The following is a 16,649-nucleotide window of genomic DNA, read 5'->3' as shown; positions in this document are numbered from 1 at the left end:
AGCTGTTTACCCCTCAGAGGTCCCGACTTCAAGAATATTTACGATGACTATGTTCAAGGCAAGATTTTCTTTTGCAAGAAATGATGCTTCTCTTTTTCTAGTATTTTTGCTTCGTCATTATCGTTTCTTTAGTACGTCATTCTTTTCTCTTGTATTTTTGTTACCTCGTTCGTCCCTGTCTTCGATTTTCATTTACTTCTTCTTTCATTCTTGGTATATTTTGGTTTAGAAGTACCTAAAGCTAGTAAGACGAGAAGCTAAAGTATAGTACGCAGAATTCTTGCTGGCTCTTGAGGAAGGCTTGTAATCAACGAAAGAATACTGCAAGTCTAAGGCTAAGAAACTAGCTTTATCCGTGCATTAAAAAGAGCACACAAAGTAATATTAGGGGGCTTAATTCTGTTTAAGCAAGAAGCCTCAATTTGGCAACTACAGAATACGAACAAGAGATCACAATGGAAACGTGAAGCTTCAGAGTGGACCTTAGCACCATGCGCCGGCAGATGGTCAAGGGTGGCTCGCTTTTTATACCCGATCCTAGGAAATCAGATGACAATCCCGAAAGGCGGCTTCTTGAGTGGCGGGAAAGGACGGAGCGGCACCTGAAGGGCGTCCTACCAGCTCGTAGTACGTACCCTTGGAAAAATTTTAGTGCGAAAGAAATCAGCGGAAAAAGACGTATGTTTAGAGGTACCTGCTGACATCGTGCCCCGTTTTATTCATCGCCGCCCGCCGCACTGGCGTTTTGATGCGTGTGTGTAGGACCAAATCACTAAGCTCTCGCTCAATAAGCGCTCGCCCAGTGAGTTCCAGTGTCGCTTATTAATCTGTCTTGCTGCGGTGAATGCGCGGCGTCAAGCACCTATGCGCGGTTGCGCGCATAGGTTCAAGCTCACAAGCACAAGGTAGTACGCGGATAATAATGCATTTCTGACATTTGACAAACGCACTTATGAGCTGCACCATAAATTTGAAACCATCTTAAGCAAAAGCGCATTATTGCTGTTCAAGTAATCTGCTGTGAATGTAGAGAACGCAAAATTCCTAACAATTCAATCGCCTCAAATACCGGTCATTAATGTTTTACCATTGCCACTTACCAGCAACGTCATAATATATCCCCAGTAGCACAAGGTGGCGGGCCCATGCGGGTCCGAATGGGCAATGAGGGCTGGTGGCTGCCCGCAATAAACCCACAGGGGTCCCCCGTGGGTGCAGTGCTGGCACAAAACGCTGGGGCTGCCCACTTCGTGCCCGAATGGGTCCCTCGTCGGCTAGGCATGGACTTAAACAGACTGGGCAGCCCACCTAGGTCCCACCGCAGATACACGCGGGCTAGGATGCGGGCTCTATTATGGTGAAGCGCGGGCAACCCCAAAAGGGGCTGCCCGTACACCACCATGAGGGAGCCGCAGTGTTTTTGTGCGGGCAAAGTGCTAGTATTCCCGCCATCAGCCGACATGGGTCCCGCGTAGGAAATACAGGGGCTAAACTATGGGCTTCACAGTGGCGAAGCGTTTCAGGAATGCAGTTTGGGCTGTCTTAGCAACAACGGCGAAGGTCCCGCGTGGGCTGGGCATGGGCACATTTGCCATTCCGATGTCTTCACCGCCTGTACTCTAAATGGGTATGAAAGGGGTAAGCATGGGATGCGTGCAGTTCGTGTGCATAAAAGATGGGGCTACATGACGTTGAAGTGCGGGCACACCCAACAGGGGCTGCCCGTGCAGCGCCCTAATGGAACCAATTGGGCTGTGTGTGGGCTAACACCAGTATTCCCGCCTGTAGCCTAAAGTGGTCCTGCATGGAAAATATATGGGCTAGGCATGGGCACAATTGCGATTCCAACATTTTCCCCGCCTGTATCGTACATATCTGGTAGAAAAGGCCTAAGCGTGAGCTGCGCAGTAGCAAAACATGCAGTGTGTGCGGGAAACGGCTAGTATATATCCACCAGCAGCCTTCGTAAATCCTGCGCAGATTACTCTGGGCTTCGCAGTGCAGAAACATCATGCGCCATTAGCGAGTTGCCGGGCAAAACCTATCGACAGTCACACGTACACTAGTTGTACACGGGAAGAGTTGACATACTCGCATTTAGTTTGCCTGCATATCCTACATCAGAGGTAAAAGGGTTAAGCGTGACCAAATAGCAAGAACCTGCACGTTTCACTCTGACGAAGAGCTGCTCTTTGAACGTCGTAATAACAAAAGAACCCGCTTCTGAGATTTGTTGGTGCTTCTTTTGGATTTATCGCATTGTATTTTTTTCTGGTGGGCTACGGTCACCGCGGAGAAAGCTGCCAGGATAAGGTTTCTTGCTTGTTTCAACGCACTTCAACTACGCCAGCACTTCAAGCGCTTTCGTCGTCCCCATGCAACATGTGGCGCATGGAATTCATGACTGGTTGATGAACATAGCCAGCCTCCGGCGACTGCGCCAGAAGCTGCAAAAGGTTTGTTACTGTCGGGTTAATTGCAGCAGCTTTCTTAATGTCGATCAAGACACATGATCATCGATCAAGACACGCATCGATCAAGACACAAAAATTCAGGGGGCACTTTGACTGTCTAAAGTGGGTAGAGGCGGAAGCGTTTTCAGCACCACTTTCGCTGTTTCTGTGGCACTGGTGGCGTCACATGTAATTGAGTACTAATTACTAAGTGATGACAAATCACTAATTAACGGTTAATTACTGATTAATGTCTGACTACTAGTTAACTGCTAATTAATGACGCTTAAGCTTCGCCTTTAGGAGTGGAACGCGACAGCGCGTTGTAGCGCTGCCGGGAGTCCACGGAACGCCACCACCCGTTCGGCGCGATGCCTTGCCCTTTGAACGCAACGCTTTTTGAGGAAAGGAAATGGCGCAGTAATTCTCTGTCATCTCGGTGGACACCTGAACCGCACCGTAGAGGAAGGGAGGAAGTGGGAGTGAAAGAAGATAGATAAAGAGGAGCCGTAATGAAGAAAATGAAAATTGTATTTGAGGAAAGGAACTTACGCAGTAACTGTGTCACAAAATTCAGGGGGCGCACTTTTTTGACCTAAAGTGTGGTCACTGATGTGTGGTTAAGATGTTAAGCTTCGCCCCTAAGAGTGGAACGCGACAGCGTCTTGCAACGCTGCCAAGGGGTCCATAGAACACCATCGCCCATTCGGTTCTACGCCTCACTCGTCGGTAAATTGGTTTTTGAGGAAAGGAAATGTATCTGTCTCTCATTTGTCGGTGGACACCTAAACCTCGCCGGAAGGGAATGGAGGAGGATGAGAGTGAGTGAAGACACTGTATTCACTAGACGCGCCTTTGTTCATTCCAAACCATCGAGCTGGCATGGCGGACTCGATGGTTTGGAATGAACAAAGGCGCGTCTAGTGAATACAGTGTCTTCACTCACTCTCATCCCCCTGCATTCCCTTCCGGCGAGGTTTAGGTGTCCACCGAGAAATGAGAGACAGATACATTTCCTTTCCTCAAAAACCAATTTCCTCAAAAACCATCGAGCTGGCATGGCGGAGGGCGGAAGAAGAAGACGTTGTTCGAAGCGGACGCGTTCCTCGATGTTCTCCGCACAAAAGGTTCAATCGGCCTCTGGCCGAAGTACTGCTCAGGCTTTTGCTGGCAGTAATGACTACCGTATCGTTCTGCCCCGACTCCCAACCGGTAAGCTTGTGACCGACTCCGTTTTCCTGCATGCAGATCTTACCGGACGCCCGTACAGGGCACAGGATTTCAGAGACTCGCTGCGGAACGTCATAGACCTCAAAGAAATTAGCTCCATCGGACAATTCCAGATGTCTCACGTCTGGATGGTGACTTGCAAATCTGCGCAATCAAAAGAAAAGCTCGTGTCGTGCGGCGATCTCTTGGTGAAGAGCCGCCGCTGCGTTGTTGTTGACCCGGAACCGAAGGAGGTGAAGCTGAAGCTTTTGTGGCTTCCCGAGCGCTTGGAAGATTGCTTCATCCGTGAGGCACTTCAGGCGTACGTGAAGGTGACATCTATCTCAGCGGAAAATTGGAAAGTCTCAGACATGGAGCAGATGAGAACTCTAAGCCGTGATGTCGTCCTGTCTCTTGCTGATGGAGTCGGGGTTAGTGATGTTCCGCATCAGCTGACTGTGTGCGGCGTTCAGAGCCTTGTTCTAATTCCGGGCAGACCACCTCTGTGTTTACGTTGCAACCGTGTTGGCCACATTCGTCGGCACTGTCGTACGCCGCGGTGTGACGACTGCCGGCGTTTCGGCCACACAGCGGAGGAGTGCGTCGTGACGTATGCTGACAAGCTGCGGCATCGGGTGCGGCCCCCTGACGACGCTCTACAGGAGCACATCATGGACGCTACAGAAGTACTTGACGCGACTGGGGACTTGCCAGCCGCCGTTGTAGCTGAGCCTTCGAGTGTCAGTGCACCGGTTGTTCCCCAAAGTGCTGCCGCGGAGCGTAAAGAGCCGGCGAATGACCATGCAGCGCCGCCTCGGTGTGAGGCGCCGGATTCTGCTGCTGGTGGAGAACCAGTGGCCGTCCTTGCGGCCACTACGGATACCACAGCGGACACTTCGCTTCCTCCTGTCAATGCTGGCCAGCAGCTTCCGGATCAGGGCCTTCTTCCAGCGGACGCTGAACCTGGTTCCGCAGACGAGCCGCTTCAGAAGCGCCGTGCGTCCTGCGCTTCCGAAACGAGTGGCGATGAGGACCCGGTGCGCAGCACTCATCGCCGTCGGCGTCGCGCGTCGAGGCACAAGGAGCAGTGCCGACGTTCGCGGTCCAGGAGGCCTGGCGGTGGTTCTCAGGCGGCATCGCCGTCTACCGACAAGAACAGGGAACTGTAGGCATAATTAGTTACAGTCATCATGGCTGATTCCGCAGAGTTAGTATTCGCAACACTGAATGTACGTGGCCTTAGGTCTCGCCAGAGGCAGGTGCAACTCCGCCGACTTTTCTGCAGCAGGCACCTTGATGTTATCGCCGTCCAGGAGACGAAAATTGAAAGTGAGGAGGATACTGAGGTGGCCCTGCAGCCCTTTTTATCAGAATATAATGTTCTCGTAACGCATGCTGTGGGCTTGTCGGCGGGTTGCTGGTTGTTTTTGCGCAAGACACTCCCCTGTTCGGGCTTGACATATAATGTCGATAATGAGGGCCGGTTGATATGCTGCGATTTTCTTCTCTATGGAAAGCCATGGCGACTAATGAACGTCTATGCATTTAATACTGTGCCACAGCGCATTACTCTTTTTGAATGCATTGCCAGCTTACTGGACTGTGACCGGCACGTTGTGCTAATGGGTGACTTTAATTGTGTGTGCGACCCAGCTGATCGTGCCGGTCCTGATACACCCAGCGATAGGAGCGGTGAATTTTTGTCTGTTGTTACGGAAGATGCAGGGCTCATTGATACCGGAAGTTCATGTCCTGGTTCCCGCTTATTCACACGCATTCAGGGCCATTCTCACGCTCGCCTAGATCGAATTTATGCATCTTTTTCACTTGTCTCCAGAGGATTGGTCTGTGAGACTGTACCCGATTCGTTCTCTGATCACTGCATGGTGGTTGCTCGCCTCGGAGGCAGGGTTTGTTCAAAATTTAGGCCGAAATGGGCGCTTTGGAAGCTGAACTCTTCAGTAATTAATGATGAAGAGTTTGTCATTCGTGTCCGCTCGCAACTGGAATCCTGTCTCTCGAGCAAGATGCCGTTGTTCGCCGCTTGGGAAATATTTAAGCAAGACGTGCGTGCTACAGCTATAGAAATTGGTTCCGTGCGATCCTTTCACAGGAAACATCAGGAGCAGACACTCAGGAAAAATTTGTACAATCTGTATGAAATGGAATGCGAAGCACCTGGTTTATATACGGATGAATTAGCTAGTATCAAAAGTGAGTTACAACGATTTGATGCAGAACGTTACCGGGGTGCCCGTGTTCGATCTCGTACCAAGCGTGGTCTGCAATGTGAGCACCCGACACGACAGGCTTTGCTTGATGAGCGCCGTCATGCGACTGCGAAGTTTATTTCGGGGATGATGTCCAATGGCAGACTAGTGTCCAGTACAAATGAGGTGATGACCGTATTTGTAGATTATTACACAGACTTGTTTAGTGCTTCACCTGATGTGCATAATTCGGAAATTGTGGCGTATTTCAGCACCATTGTGAGCCCTTTATCAGAAGATGATTGTTCTGTTATTAGCGGCTCTTTCACGCAGGAAGAGGTGGAACATGCAATTGATCAGTTACCTGTCTCAAAAACGCCTGGTCCTGACGGCATTTCAAGCGAATTTTACAAGGCTTTTAAATCTATTCTCACTCCTGTCCTGCTGCGGGTCTTCACAGTGGGGCTGGATATAGGAGCCCTTCCTCAGTCTTTTACAAAAAGCCACACAGTCCTAATTCCGAAAACTACTGATGAAGGAAAACGGCGTTCCGTAGAAGGTTATCGGCCCATTACATTGGCAAATGTGGATTACAAAATTTTTGCTAAAGTCTTGTCAAATCGCCTGCAATTTGCAATGTCGGTACTCATTGGATCTCACCAGACTTGCGGTTTGAGAGGCCGCTCCATTCAAAGTAATGTGCACATTGCGCGGACAATACTTGAATATTCCTCCAGCTGTCATGAGCAGCTTGCCCTCCTTCAGATTGACCTTGCGAAAGCATTTGACCGCGTTCGCCATTCATTTCTGTTTTCACTTCTAGAGCGAGCAAACGTGGGTTCTACTGTACTTAAAGGGGTGCAGCTTTGCTACAGCAACTGTTCAACACGATTGATCATTAATGGCCAGCTCTCGAACCCTGTGCCAATCCGCACTTCTGTGAAGCAAGGCTGTCCGATGTCTCCTCTGCTTTTTGCTCTTTACCTGGAACCGCTTTGTTCGAGTGTTTTGCGTAACAGTAATATCCATGGGTTCCCTATTTTGGGTAATGAAGTCAAATTGCTGGCATATGCTGACGACCTTGCATTTTTCTGCGTTGACAAGCCCAGCATTGATAATGTGTTGTCCACAATAGATCAATTCGGCATCGTTTCTGGTGCTCAAATGAATCGCTCCAAAAGTTCTGGCCTATGGTTTGGTTCATGGGGCACAACTCCACCTCTGTACGCTGGCATAGAATGGTCTTGTGTGCCTCCTAAATATCTTGGCGTTCCACTTCATGCCTACAAATCCAGTGCCCATTACTGGAGAGAGCGAGTTCCGGCTGTTGAGCGTTATGCTCAGACATTTGTACCGCATCGCCTCTCAATTTTTGGTCGAGCCCAGGCTTGCAACACCTTTCTGGCAACAAGAATTTATTACGTACTCCAGGTCCTTCACTGCGCCAGACATTACATACAGCGTTTCCATCGTATATTTGCGACGTTTATTTGGTCCTCCAAATTTGAGCCCATGCGGCGTGATAACCTTTTCAGGCCTGTTTGCGCAGGAGGCCTGGGCCTAGAGCACCTGTATGTGAGACAGTTGGTTGCCCGTTTCTTCTTTTTTCGTGCTTGTTCCCTTCCGATTATTAGAGCATTCTTGCAGGTTAACTTCATGACTTTACTTCCGAACTTAGTAGTTTCTTTCAATTTTACTGAACGATCCCGTTTACTAGGCTTTATGCAGGAAGTTTATGCCTCCGTGCGTTTTTTGACAGTTCGGTTTTCAAATGAGTACTTATATTCTGTTTCGCGCAAAAGTCTGTACAGGGATTTGATATCCATGCTCTTCCCGCCCCCACTGTATCGTTCCGTCTACGTTGGGCTCATGGGCCATGATGTTTTAAAGCGAGTGCGTAAAATGCCAATTTCTCCTTGCACCAAAACATTTTTCTATAAATTACACACTGAAACTCTACCTGTCAAGACGTGGCTCGATAGGAAAAACATTTTTGTGTCTTCTGTAAACTGTCGCTTGTGCAATGTGCCTGAAACAATTGAACATTGTTTTATAGACTGCAAAGACGCGATTTTGTTTTGGGATGTGTTGCAAAGGACGCTACAGAAAGATTTTCTCCTAAATTCCTACAGTGTGCGCTACCTTGTTGTTTCCCAACCTGACTCGAATCCTTATGATATGATTCTTCTGATTGGACTTCATAGTCTTTGGAAAACACGCATGCAAGATCGCAACCTTGAACCTGTTGTTTCGCCCAGAATTCACTTTAGCCGAATGTTGCTGCAGGTAACGGACATTTACAAAAAATCGGACTTTGTACCGGATTGGTTTCCTCTCCTGATGCGCTGTATATCTTTACCGGCCTTTTAGTTATAATATGTTACTATTATGTTTCTGCCACCTAGCGCCTACCTAGGTGCTCTGTAAATAGTTGTTTCTGTGTGTGTATATGCACACACACATATGTATATATATGCTTTGTATACAAAACCATGTAAATAAATACCATGAAAGAAAAAAAAAAGAGCTGGCATGGCGGAGTGGATAGCATGCTCGCCTCTCACGCCGAAGACCGGGGTTCGATTCCTGAGCTCGACCAATTTCTTAATCGGTTTTATTTATTTATATGGCCTGACTAGTAAAGATAAATAGGCTAATTGGGTAATTAAGCAATTAACTAAGCTCAGTCCCACTTACTTGGAGCATCACTATACGATCCCTTCAATTGGTTGCATGGTTACTAGCCAAAGTACAATTGGCCCCGTTTGAAATTCGCGCACTGTGACGTCACGACCGTTTCCACCAATTGAAAAGCGTGACATTTTCTGTCGACAACTGCTGCTTACAACGATGAGACATTAAAGGCTTCCGCCTTAAAATTCTTGGTTTTTGTGCAGGCATTCTTTGCGCGTCTTCTTCATCTAGTGATCGCACATTGATAACGCAACTTGGCCAAGCACCATCGCGAGCTGCCCCACCCTTCAGCCTATCAGGAAGAGATACTAATCACAAATGGCCGACATTTATATCGACGAACAAGAAAAGGTTAGCTAGCGAAAAGGTACAGTGCTAGAGAGAACAAAATAGGAACGAACTCCTGTATGAACGTCACACCAGTAACCTGTCTTTGCGCACTTTTTTTTTCAAGTTTTTTTCTCCTCTCACCACCGCCTTCCCTGCTTCTCCTGGGTCCACTCTCAAAAAAAAAAAATACCTGCTCAGCCCTGGTTTTTCTGTCTACCTTTGTTACTTCCCCGAGGGCCCCTCTGTGTCTGCCCTGTCCCTCCCAGCCCCCTTCCCCGAAATGGCGCGGAGGCACTCACTCTACAGCCCACTACCGAACATTTTAAGCCGCCCTCCCGACCACACTCCGCGCGACGCTCCGTGAAGTGGAGAGGGGGCTCCGATTCTACTTGTTCACTGTGTCCGGCCTTTCCTGCGTTTGTTTGGAACAGGTTTTTCTTTCCTGCGGTTGGGTTGAGTGTCAAGGGATGGAGGTAGCTGCGAAAACACGCTGGCACTCGCTAGTCGTCGTTGAATTTGTGTTATACATTTTTGTGTTCCTTTCCTCGTGTTGCTTGATCAATCCACGATCGAAGATGACATCGCCTTCCATGCGTACGTCCAGTGCAAGTATGGTGGAACCCTGTCGTCCTTGTCTCAGTGTTGAATAACTTCGGTCCGAAAGACGTGAGTGGTGAACAGTGACATTTACTCACATTTTAGCGGTGGAAGCCACGGCGGAGAAGGCGGATTTTATGACGGCGACGTCGTGCTGCTGGGACGTAAGTACGCATTTGATATCACTTTGTTGTCTGAGTACTGCCGCCGTCTCAGTTATATGCTCGGCGTCAACAGAAACCTTCTAGTTGTTCAGTGTCTTTTTTGAACCAGCCAGTTGTAGATTGCACAGCGTAGAGAGACAAAATACCGGAAAAGTTTTTCTGTTACATACCGAAATTTCTTGTGCTTCATGATAACAAGACTAAAATTAGTTTTGTGGTGCGTATTCTTTATTTACACAGGCATACGTGCGAGCGCAATCAGCGACGAGCGTCCTGAGGGGGAGCGGCTTAAGGCCCTGAACAAAAATCTCGCATCGCATCGATGCAGCGGAATGTGCCGTAAATAAAGGAGGATGACCAAGCAAGCATTGGAATAGTCCGAGCAACCTGTTTACACACCAACAATGTTACGACACACATTTGAAACACAATATTGATTCAAATACGAAAGGCGTGAGGTGCATTCACGATACTGAGCATTGCCAATCCTCGGGGAAAGGCGTCATGAGACGCCTGGCTTGTCCGTGCCTTCTCTTTCGTACTGTCTTCTTTTGCACGCATTATCTCTTTTTAAGTAATGTGACGTACACCTTCCGCTGCGTGAGATTCTCGGTAGCTTCTTTTCGTCTTTTTTCGTCTTCTTATTTCTTAGCGATTACCAATCCACAATCACTTTACCGATAACGGTCGTCGATTACAATCCCAATTATTGATTACCTATGATCAATCCTTATCTAGCTTACGAGCACGGCATACTACGCCACTTGTACACATACACACCATTTGTTCCAGTACACTGAAGCACCATAACACCCCTTTTCATTCCGTCCAATTTCTGACGCGTAATTTGCATATTAATATTTGTCTGGCTCCGCGGTGGCTCAATGTTTACGGCTCTCGGCTGCTGACACGAAAGACGCGGGTTCGATCTCGGCCGCGGCGGCCGAATTTCGATGAAGGCGAAACTCTAGAGGCCCGTGTACTGTGCGATGTCTTTGCACGTTTTAGAACCCAAGATGGTCGAAATTTCCGAAGCTCTTCACTACATCGTCCCTCATAGCCTGAGTCGCTTTGGGACGTTAAGCCCCCATTCACCACACCAATATTTGTTTTTTTTTTCATTACTGTCAGACCAGAACACATCCCAAACACAGGTTACTAAGCCATACACCCGACCACGCGTTCAATGGGTGTCGCTCAAACACGCCGGAAGCAATTACCCTTCGTGGCCTACGGGAATAAAGAACAAACAAAAACCTTCGTGGCATACGCGTTACTTGCCCAACTGGCGCAGTGGGGCTATTTTCTTTTTCTATTTACAGGAATTTTGGGTTTTTTCCGACGGGCGGAGCCGGGATTTCACCTGAACGAGCTCCTTACGCTGTCGCTTCATACCTGCGACTGTCCAATACTAGACCTTTCCCGTAATGCATCAAAGCTCGCGTTTCTTGTTCAATGGGAAAAAGATAGCGCGCACCGAGGTGTCTCTAACAAGTAGAAGCAATTGGGCCGGGGAGCCATCACACAAGGAAAACCGGTTGAGAAGCAAAAGTGGACTGTTTTGCCCGTGGATGAAGTCCAGATTGGGCTAATTAGTGTATATTCATAATGATGGTTCAACAGCGCGAACACACCAAGTCCATGAAAGAGAGAGGACACACACACCAGCGCTGAATTCAGCGCTGGTGTGTGTCCTGTCTCTTTCTTGGTCTATGTGTGTTTGCCTGTGGGCCGAACTTGGGCTAGCCCACGTGGGCCGGACTTGGGCTAGCCCATGTGGGCCGGACTTGGGCTAGCCCGTGTGGGTCCCCGCTGCACTGCCGCCTAAGCCCCCCTGGAGGTCCCCTCTTAGAAGCCCATTACTGCCCCTATGGGTCCCGCAAAGGACCGAGGAAAGCCCCCTGTATCGTTTTTTATGCATGCACACCATCGGGGTCCCCTGCTGGTCCTATGTAGCAAGCCCACTGGGCTGCCCCTGTGGTTCCCGCGCGATGCCGAGTTGCAGATCCCGCACATATCCCACATCGGGCCCCCATGGGCTGCCCGTGTGGGGCCCGCGAGGGCCCGCAATTCCGAGCCCCGTGTGTGCTACTGGGGATTCTCCCATATCACTAAGAGTGTGGTACAAACAACGATAAAAAGATGAGATTTTATGACTGAGTTGTATACCCCTTCAAAAAGTTCTTTTCTTATTCGTCTCACTATCAAACGGGGATATTAAATTAAAACAAATACAACGCTATTCTTTTAACGTGTGTGTATTTACATCCCCTTACCTTACTCCGTGTTACCCTGGGGTAAAACTTACGCGAAATACTTTCACTACTTTCAGCGCCTTCAACACGACACTCCAATTAATGATCTTCAGCTCATTTTGCTCTCTCCCCTGTCATAGTTTATTCATAAAAGAGCCACACCGGCTAGGTAGCTATTCAATTATAAGCTCACCGCCATTATGTTCTCTCTTATTCAGCGTGATATGTTTGTTGACTTCACCACTGATTATATTTGCATCTCTGATAATACCATGTTCACTAAAAGCCTCAACCTGCTTAAGATACTGCTAAATATTGAATCTTCGATATCATGTTTGCCGGAATATCTTCTAGGAATAACGTACATTCAGAAATCAAGAGGTCTATTTTATTAACTAAACGCATTTTCAAATATCAGTTCCTCGATAAATTACGATTGTAACATCAAACCACACTATCATGATTAGCGCTATGTTTTCGATATTTACCCCCATTTAAGTAGTTGCTCTATTATTCTTTATATATTGTATTTTGCAGCTGAGGTGTACTCTGGCTTGCCGGCTTTCTGCATACGGTCTGGCGCCATAATTTGTTATAGTCTAAACATTTGGATTCTGTATGCCTGTACTATCTTTCTTTACACTTATATTTTAACTAACATCGTTATGCGGTTTCCAGGGTCAATACTAGAGTTTTGAACAGCAGTTACTTACTGCCTGCGCTTATCTGTTCAAATTTTTCAGACATTCACATCTTACTTACACAGCCTTTTTGTTGTTACAGAATTAGCTGTGGACTCCGCGACGTTAGCATTTCATGGGTAGGCAATTTGGCCTCTTCGTACGATCTCTCCTTTTCTTCTTTCCTTATTTTTTTTTCATTTGCCAAAGTGCTTTATGGCTGCTTAAGAGTGTAATTGTGAAATAAACAGAGTAGAAATGGCAAACCTTACAACACTCGAATACAAGAAAGCAAAGACGTTTCACTAATAAGGTAAATTCTCGGGATGTTAAAGTAAAACAACAATTGGCATGCTAAAGAGTAAAAAGTTCAGTGTTTAGGTAAAACGAGACAACATAGCCAACTTCAAAACGCCAAAACCATATCACACAAACGTGTTCACTGCCACATTTCATATCGTGATCAAATCAATTACTTGAAAGAAAGAAAAAAATCGATATTTCATGCCTTATACTTACATTATATGTATGCTACCATAAATGTTAAAAAATTACGAGGAACTTTAGCGGCTAAAGTGATGAAAGGCGAAATCCTGAGTGCTGCATTCTGCTACGCGATTTTTCGCTTCACATTCTGTTGACGCATTAATTAACTTCCAATAAGTGACGCTTAATCTTTGCCTTGGAACGCTGTCGCGTGTAACGCCACAGCGTGTTGTAGCGCTACCAAGGAGTCCACGGAACGCCACCACCCGTTCGGCGCGATGCGTTGCCCTTTGAACGCAACGTTTTTTGAAGAAAGGCAATGGCGTTGTAATTCTCTGCCATCTCGGTGGACACCTGAACCGCACCGTACAGGAAGGGAGGAAGTGGAGTGAAAGAAGAAAGAGAAAGAGGGGCTGCAATGAAGAAAATGGAAATTGGATTTGAGGGAAGGAAATTTCGCAGTACCTGTCTCACATATCTCGGTGGACACCCGTCAAAATTCGCGCCCAGTGACGTCACGACCATTTCGACCAATCTGAAACGCGGACAAATTTGCTAACAGGTCTTGGTCACCACAGTATGAGAGATTAAAGGCTTTCGCCTTAAAAGAGTGCAGTAACAGACCGGTTCTCAATGGCGGTTTTATTTTTTGGCTCGACGGCAACCTAAAGAGTGCAAAGGGCCGGGGATCATTACTCCTTATTAGTCTGTTTAGTATCTGTGCTATTTCAAGGCTGTAAGCCAGGAATATGAGCATATATTATAATATATATATTAATATATAATACATGATTACATAATATATATTATATTATATATTATACATACTATAATAGAATATGAGCATATATATAATATGGTTAATATGAGAAGCTGTTGAAAAACCGGTGTACTGGGGTCAGCCCTCCGACAAAGTTATGACACGAGTGATGCGTTTCTGTGCGCGCATAATTCGCTTAAGATGTAAATGCTGCCCCAAGCTTCAAAGTAAAACACAAGTAAGCGAGTAAACCACAAATTATGACAGTCATTACCTAATTACAGCAATATTTATTAATTAGTTCTTTCCAGAGGATATCCTGTGGAAACAAGGCACCAATCCACTTGCAGCAGGAGGCACTAGGGAGATACGTACCATTCACGTTTAGTGTTAAGTGGTCATAACGTATGTTCTTTCTTGTTGAGTGAAACGCGGAAGAGCGAGCTGATTACATGCAAGCTACCCCACAGATTGCTCAGTGTCTCATTATTTTGCCCTGCAGCGCCTCTATGCATTTCCTGTGAAAAATAACTCACTGTCCTCAGCATATATTTAGCTTCAAAATAGTTCAACGGTGATGGCAGATATTTATTATGCAAAGAAATAAAGGACAGCCTGAGTACTATGCCATGTGGCACAGATAGACCAATACCATGCGGTGTCGAAATAAAGCTCTTAATAGCAACATATTGTCACGTCCCGACGATAACTCCAGATTACATCTTGACTTCATCTGTTCAGCCGTAAGTTTCCATTTTCTATAGTCGCACTGCGTCATCAACGCGGCAGAAAACATTTGATGTAGCTAATTGTACTCTTGCGGCTAGTTTTTTCTTGTGAAAGCAGTATTATAACTCTTGTAGACGCGGATCTTAGCGGCCGGAAGCAATGCCGATTGGGACCGATTATGTCATACTTATTAAATATTAGCCTCATAAGGTACACAACACTATATCAAATATTGTGTTAATTGCATTTAACAACGATATCAGTCTTTCGTTGGAGAGTCTGGATAGCACTATGCCTTTGAAGAGACCTCTTTCGCAGCTCTATGTAGTAGAATCTAGTTCTGCCGCTTTGTCAACTGACAGGGTCATACCTGCTGTTATTAGTACTTCCATTTCGATGTAAGGTAGTGCAAAACAATCAATCAGTGGCTCCTGCGTCTTTAACGAGGCTGCGTGAGAGTGGCACTGCATAGCCAATGCTCACCCTATGCTAGCGAAATAAGCACTAAACAATTCGACCCTTGTCTTCTGATCCAAACAAATAATCATACTTGATCGCGATTTTCCGTCGTTTCGGGACTACCGACAACCTTTAGTCATCATGACGGCGTTTGGCCATCGAAAGCACTAACCACACAAGTCATGCTCAGATTTAAAGGGCGACATCTTCAGTTCTCAGTGGCAAAGAGCGCAACGGAGGGACGAACGATATTATATCTAGTTCCAGCTACTCATTTGCCACCCACTGTCTAGCATGTTCCACTTTTAGTGACCGAGTTTGATCGCATGTTTGCTGCTTATGAAATTGCACTCTTTGGTAACGAAGCACCGCACAGTGCCCAGCAAGTGTAAAAAAAGTTTAGTTACGGTGTTCATGAACAACAGCAGCGTCGCAACCAATGCTAACTGTGCTGCTTCGAGAAAGGCTTACTAGAGTCGGAGCTGTAGTGAGCTGTGAATGCGGCGACATGTATAGGAATCTTTCCGAAGCGTATTTGGGGGAGGGGTTAGTTTATATTCAGTTTCATCGGGTTTAACGTCCCAAAGCGACTCATTCTATGAAGGACGCCGTTATAGAGGGCTCTGTATAATTTCGACCCCGCGGGTTTCTCAACGCGCAATGTCATCGCACTGCAATGGGCCCCTAGCATTTCGCCTTCAATCTAATGCGACATCCGAAGCTGGGATTTAACCTGCGTCTTTCCGGTCAGCAGCTGAGCATCATAAGCACTCAGCCACCACGAAGGGGGAGGGGTGGGAGGGGGAAAAAATTTTGTGGCGCTTTAAATGGGTATACGAACTTCCTTTTCCTCGCTGTAGGTATATGATTTTATTCTCTCTCGGAGCGAAGCTAGCTGTGCTCTACTCTGTGCTGTGCTAGGCACCTTTCACTCGAAGCCGGCAGCCAGGACTCGCCATGTTCGAGGGAAATAGATTGCATAAGGGTTTTCCTGTCCTCATAAAGCCGCAAAAGCAGCTGTTTTTCCGGCCACCAATCCAGATCTTCTTCAAAATGAATTCAGATCAATTTAATGTCCTTCAATTTATTCACTCGCGGCGGCGGAGAGGAAAGAAGACCGCACGAATACAGCATCGGGCGGCAAAGGGTGTGCGGTCCTAGGATCACGGCAGCGAGGACTCAGAAGCACTGCGTGTTGTCAATGCACACACTGTTAGATCAGATTTTCCTATGAAGAACTGAGTAGTAAACTGCAACCTCAAAGTTTTAATTCTTGTCAAAGCTTTGAACAAAAACAGATCGTATGCCACTGAAAGTTATAGTTATAGTTATAGTGTGTCTGTATTCAAGAAAAAACTGACGATTCTTTCCGCCCCGGTTAAATTTAGCTAATTCTGTATACTTAGTTTTTTTTTAGTGTGTATTTGTGTTCTGCTTTTTTTTGAATGTGCATATTATGAAATGTTTTGTTTATTGTAAATTGATATTTATTATTGTCTATCATTAACTATTTGCTATTGTGATCATGTTTGCTCATTGTTTTTTATCTTTTGTCCATTCGGCCTCCGTTTCCATGATGTGTGATCGGGGTGTAGGCCTTGTCAGGAGGCATGCTTGGTCTAC

The 16,649-nt window shown here is 46.7% G+C and overlaps 1 protein-coding gene across 1 annotated transcript; it reads left to right on the top strand.

The window, feature by feature from the left end:
• Positions 1–3,562: 3,562 nt before the first annotated feature.
• On the top strand, positions 3,563–4,831 carry LOC149343897 (uncharacterized). Its single transcript, XM_089547097.1, has one exon. The coding sequence runs from the start codon at positions 3,563–3,565 to the stop codon at positions 4,829–4,831; it is 1,269 nt and encodes a 422-aa protein (XP_089403223.1).
• Positions 4,832–16,649: the final 11,818 nt, after the last annotated feature.

The sequence above is a fragment of the Amblyomma mixtum genome, chromosome 5, assembly GCF_055824585.1.
Source record: "Amblyomma mixtum isolate Tamu chromosome 5, ASM5582458v1, whole genome shotgun sequence".
NCBI classification, from domain to species: domain Eukaryota; kingdom Metazoa; phylum Arthropoda; class Arachnida; order Ixodida; family Ixodidae; genus Amblyomma; species Amblyomma mixtum.
Note: the sequence above shows the minus strand (reverse complement) of the source record. Positions and strands in the feature narration are given on the sequence as shown.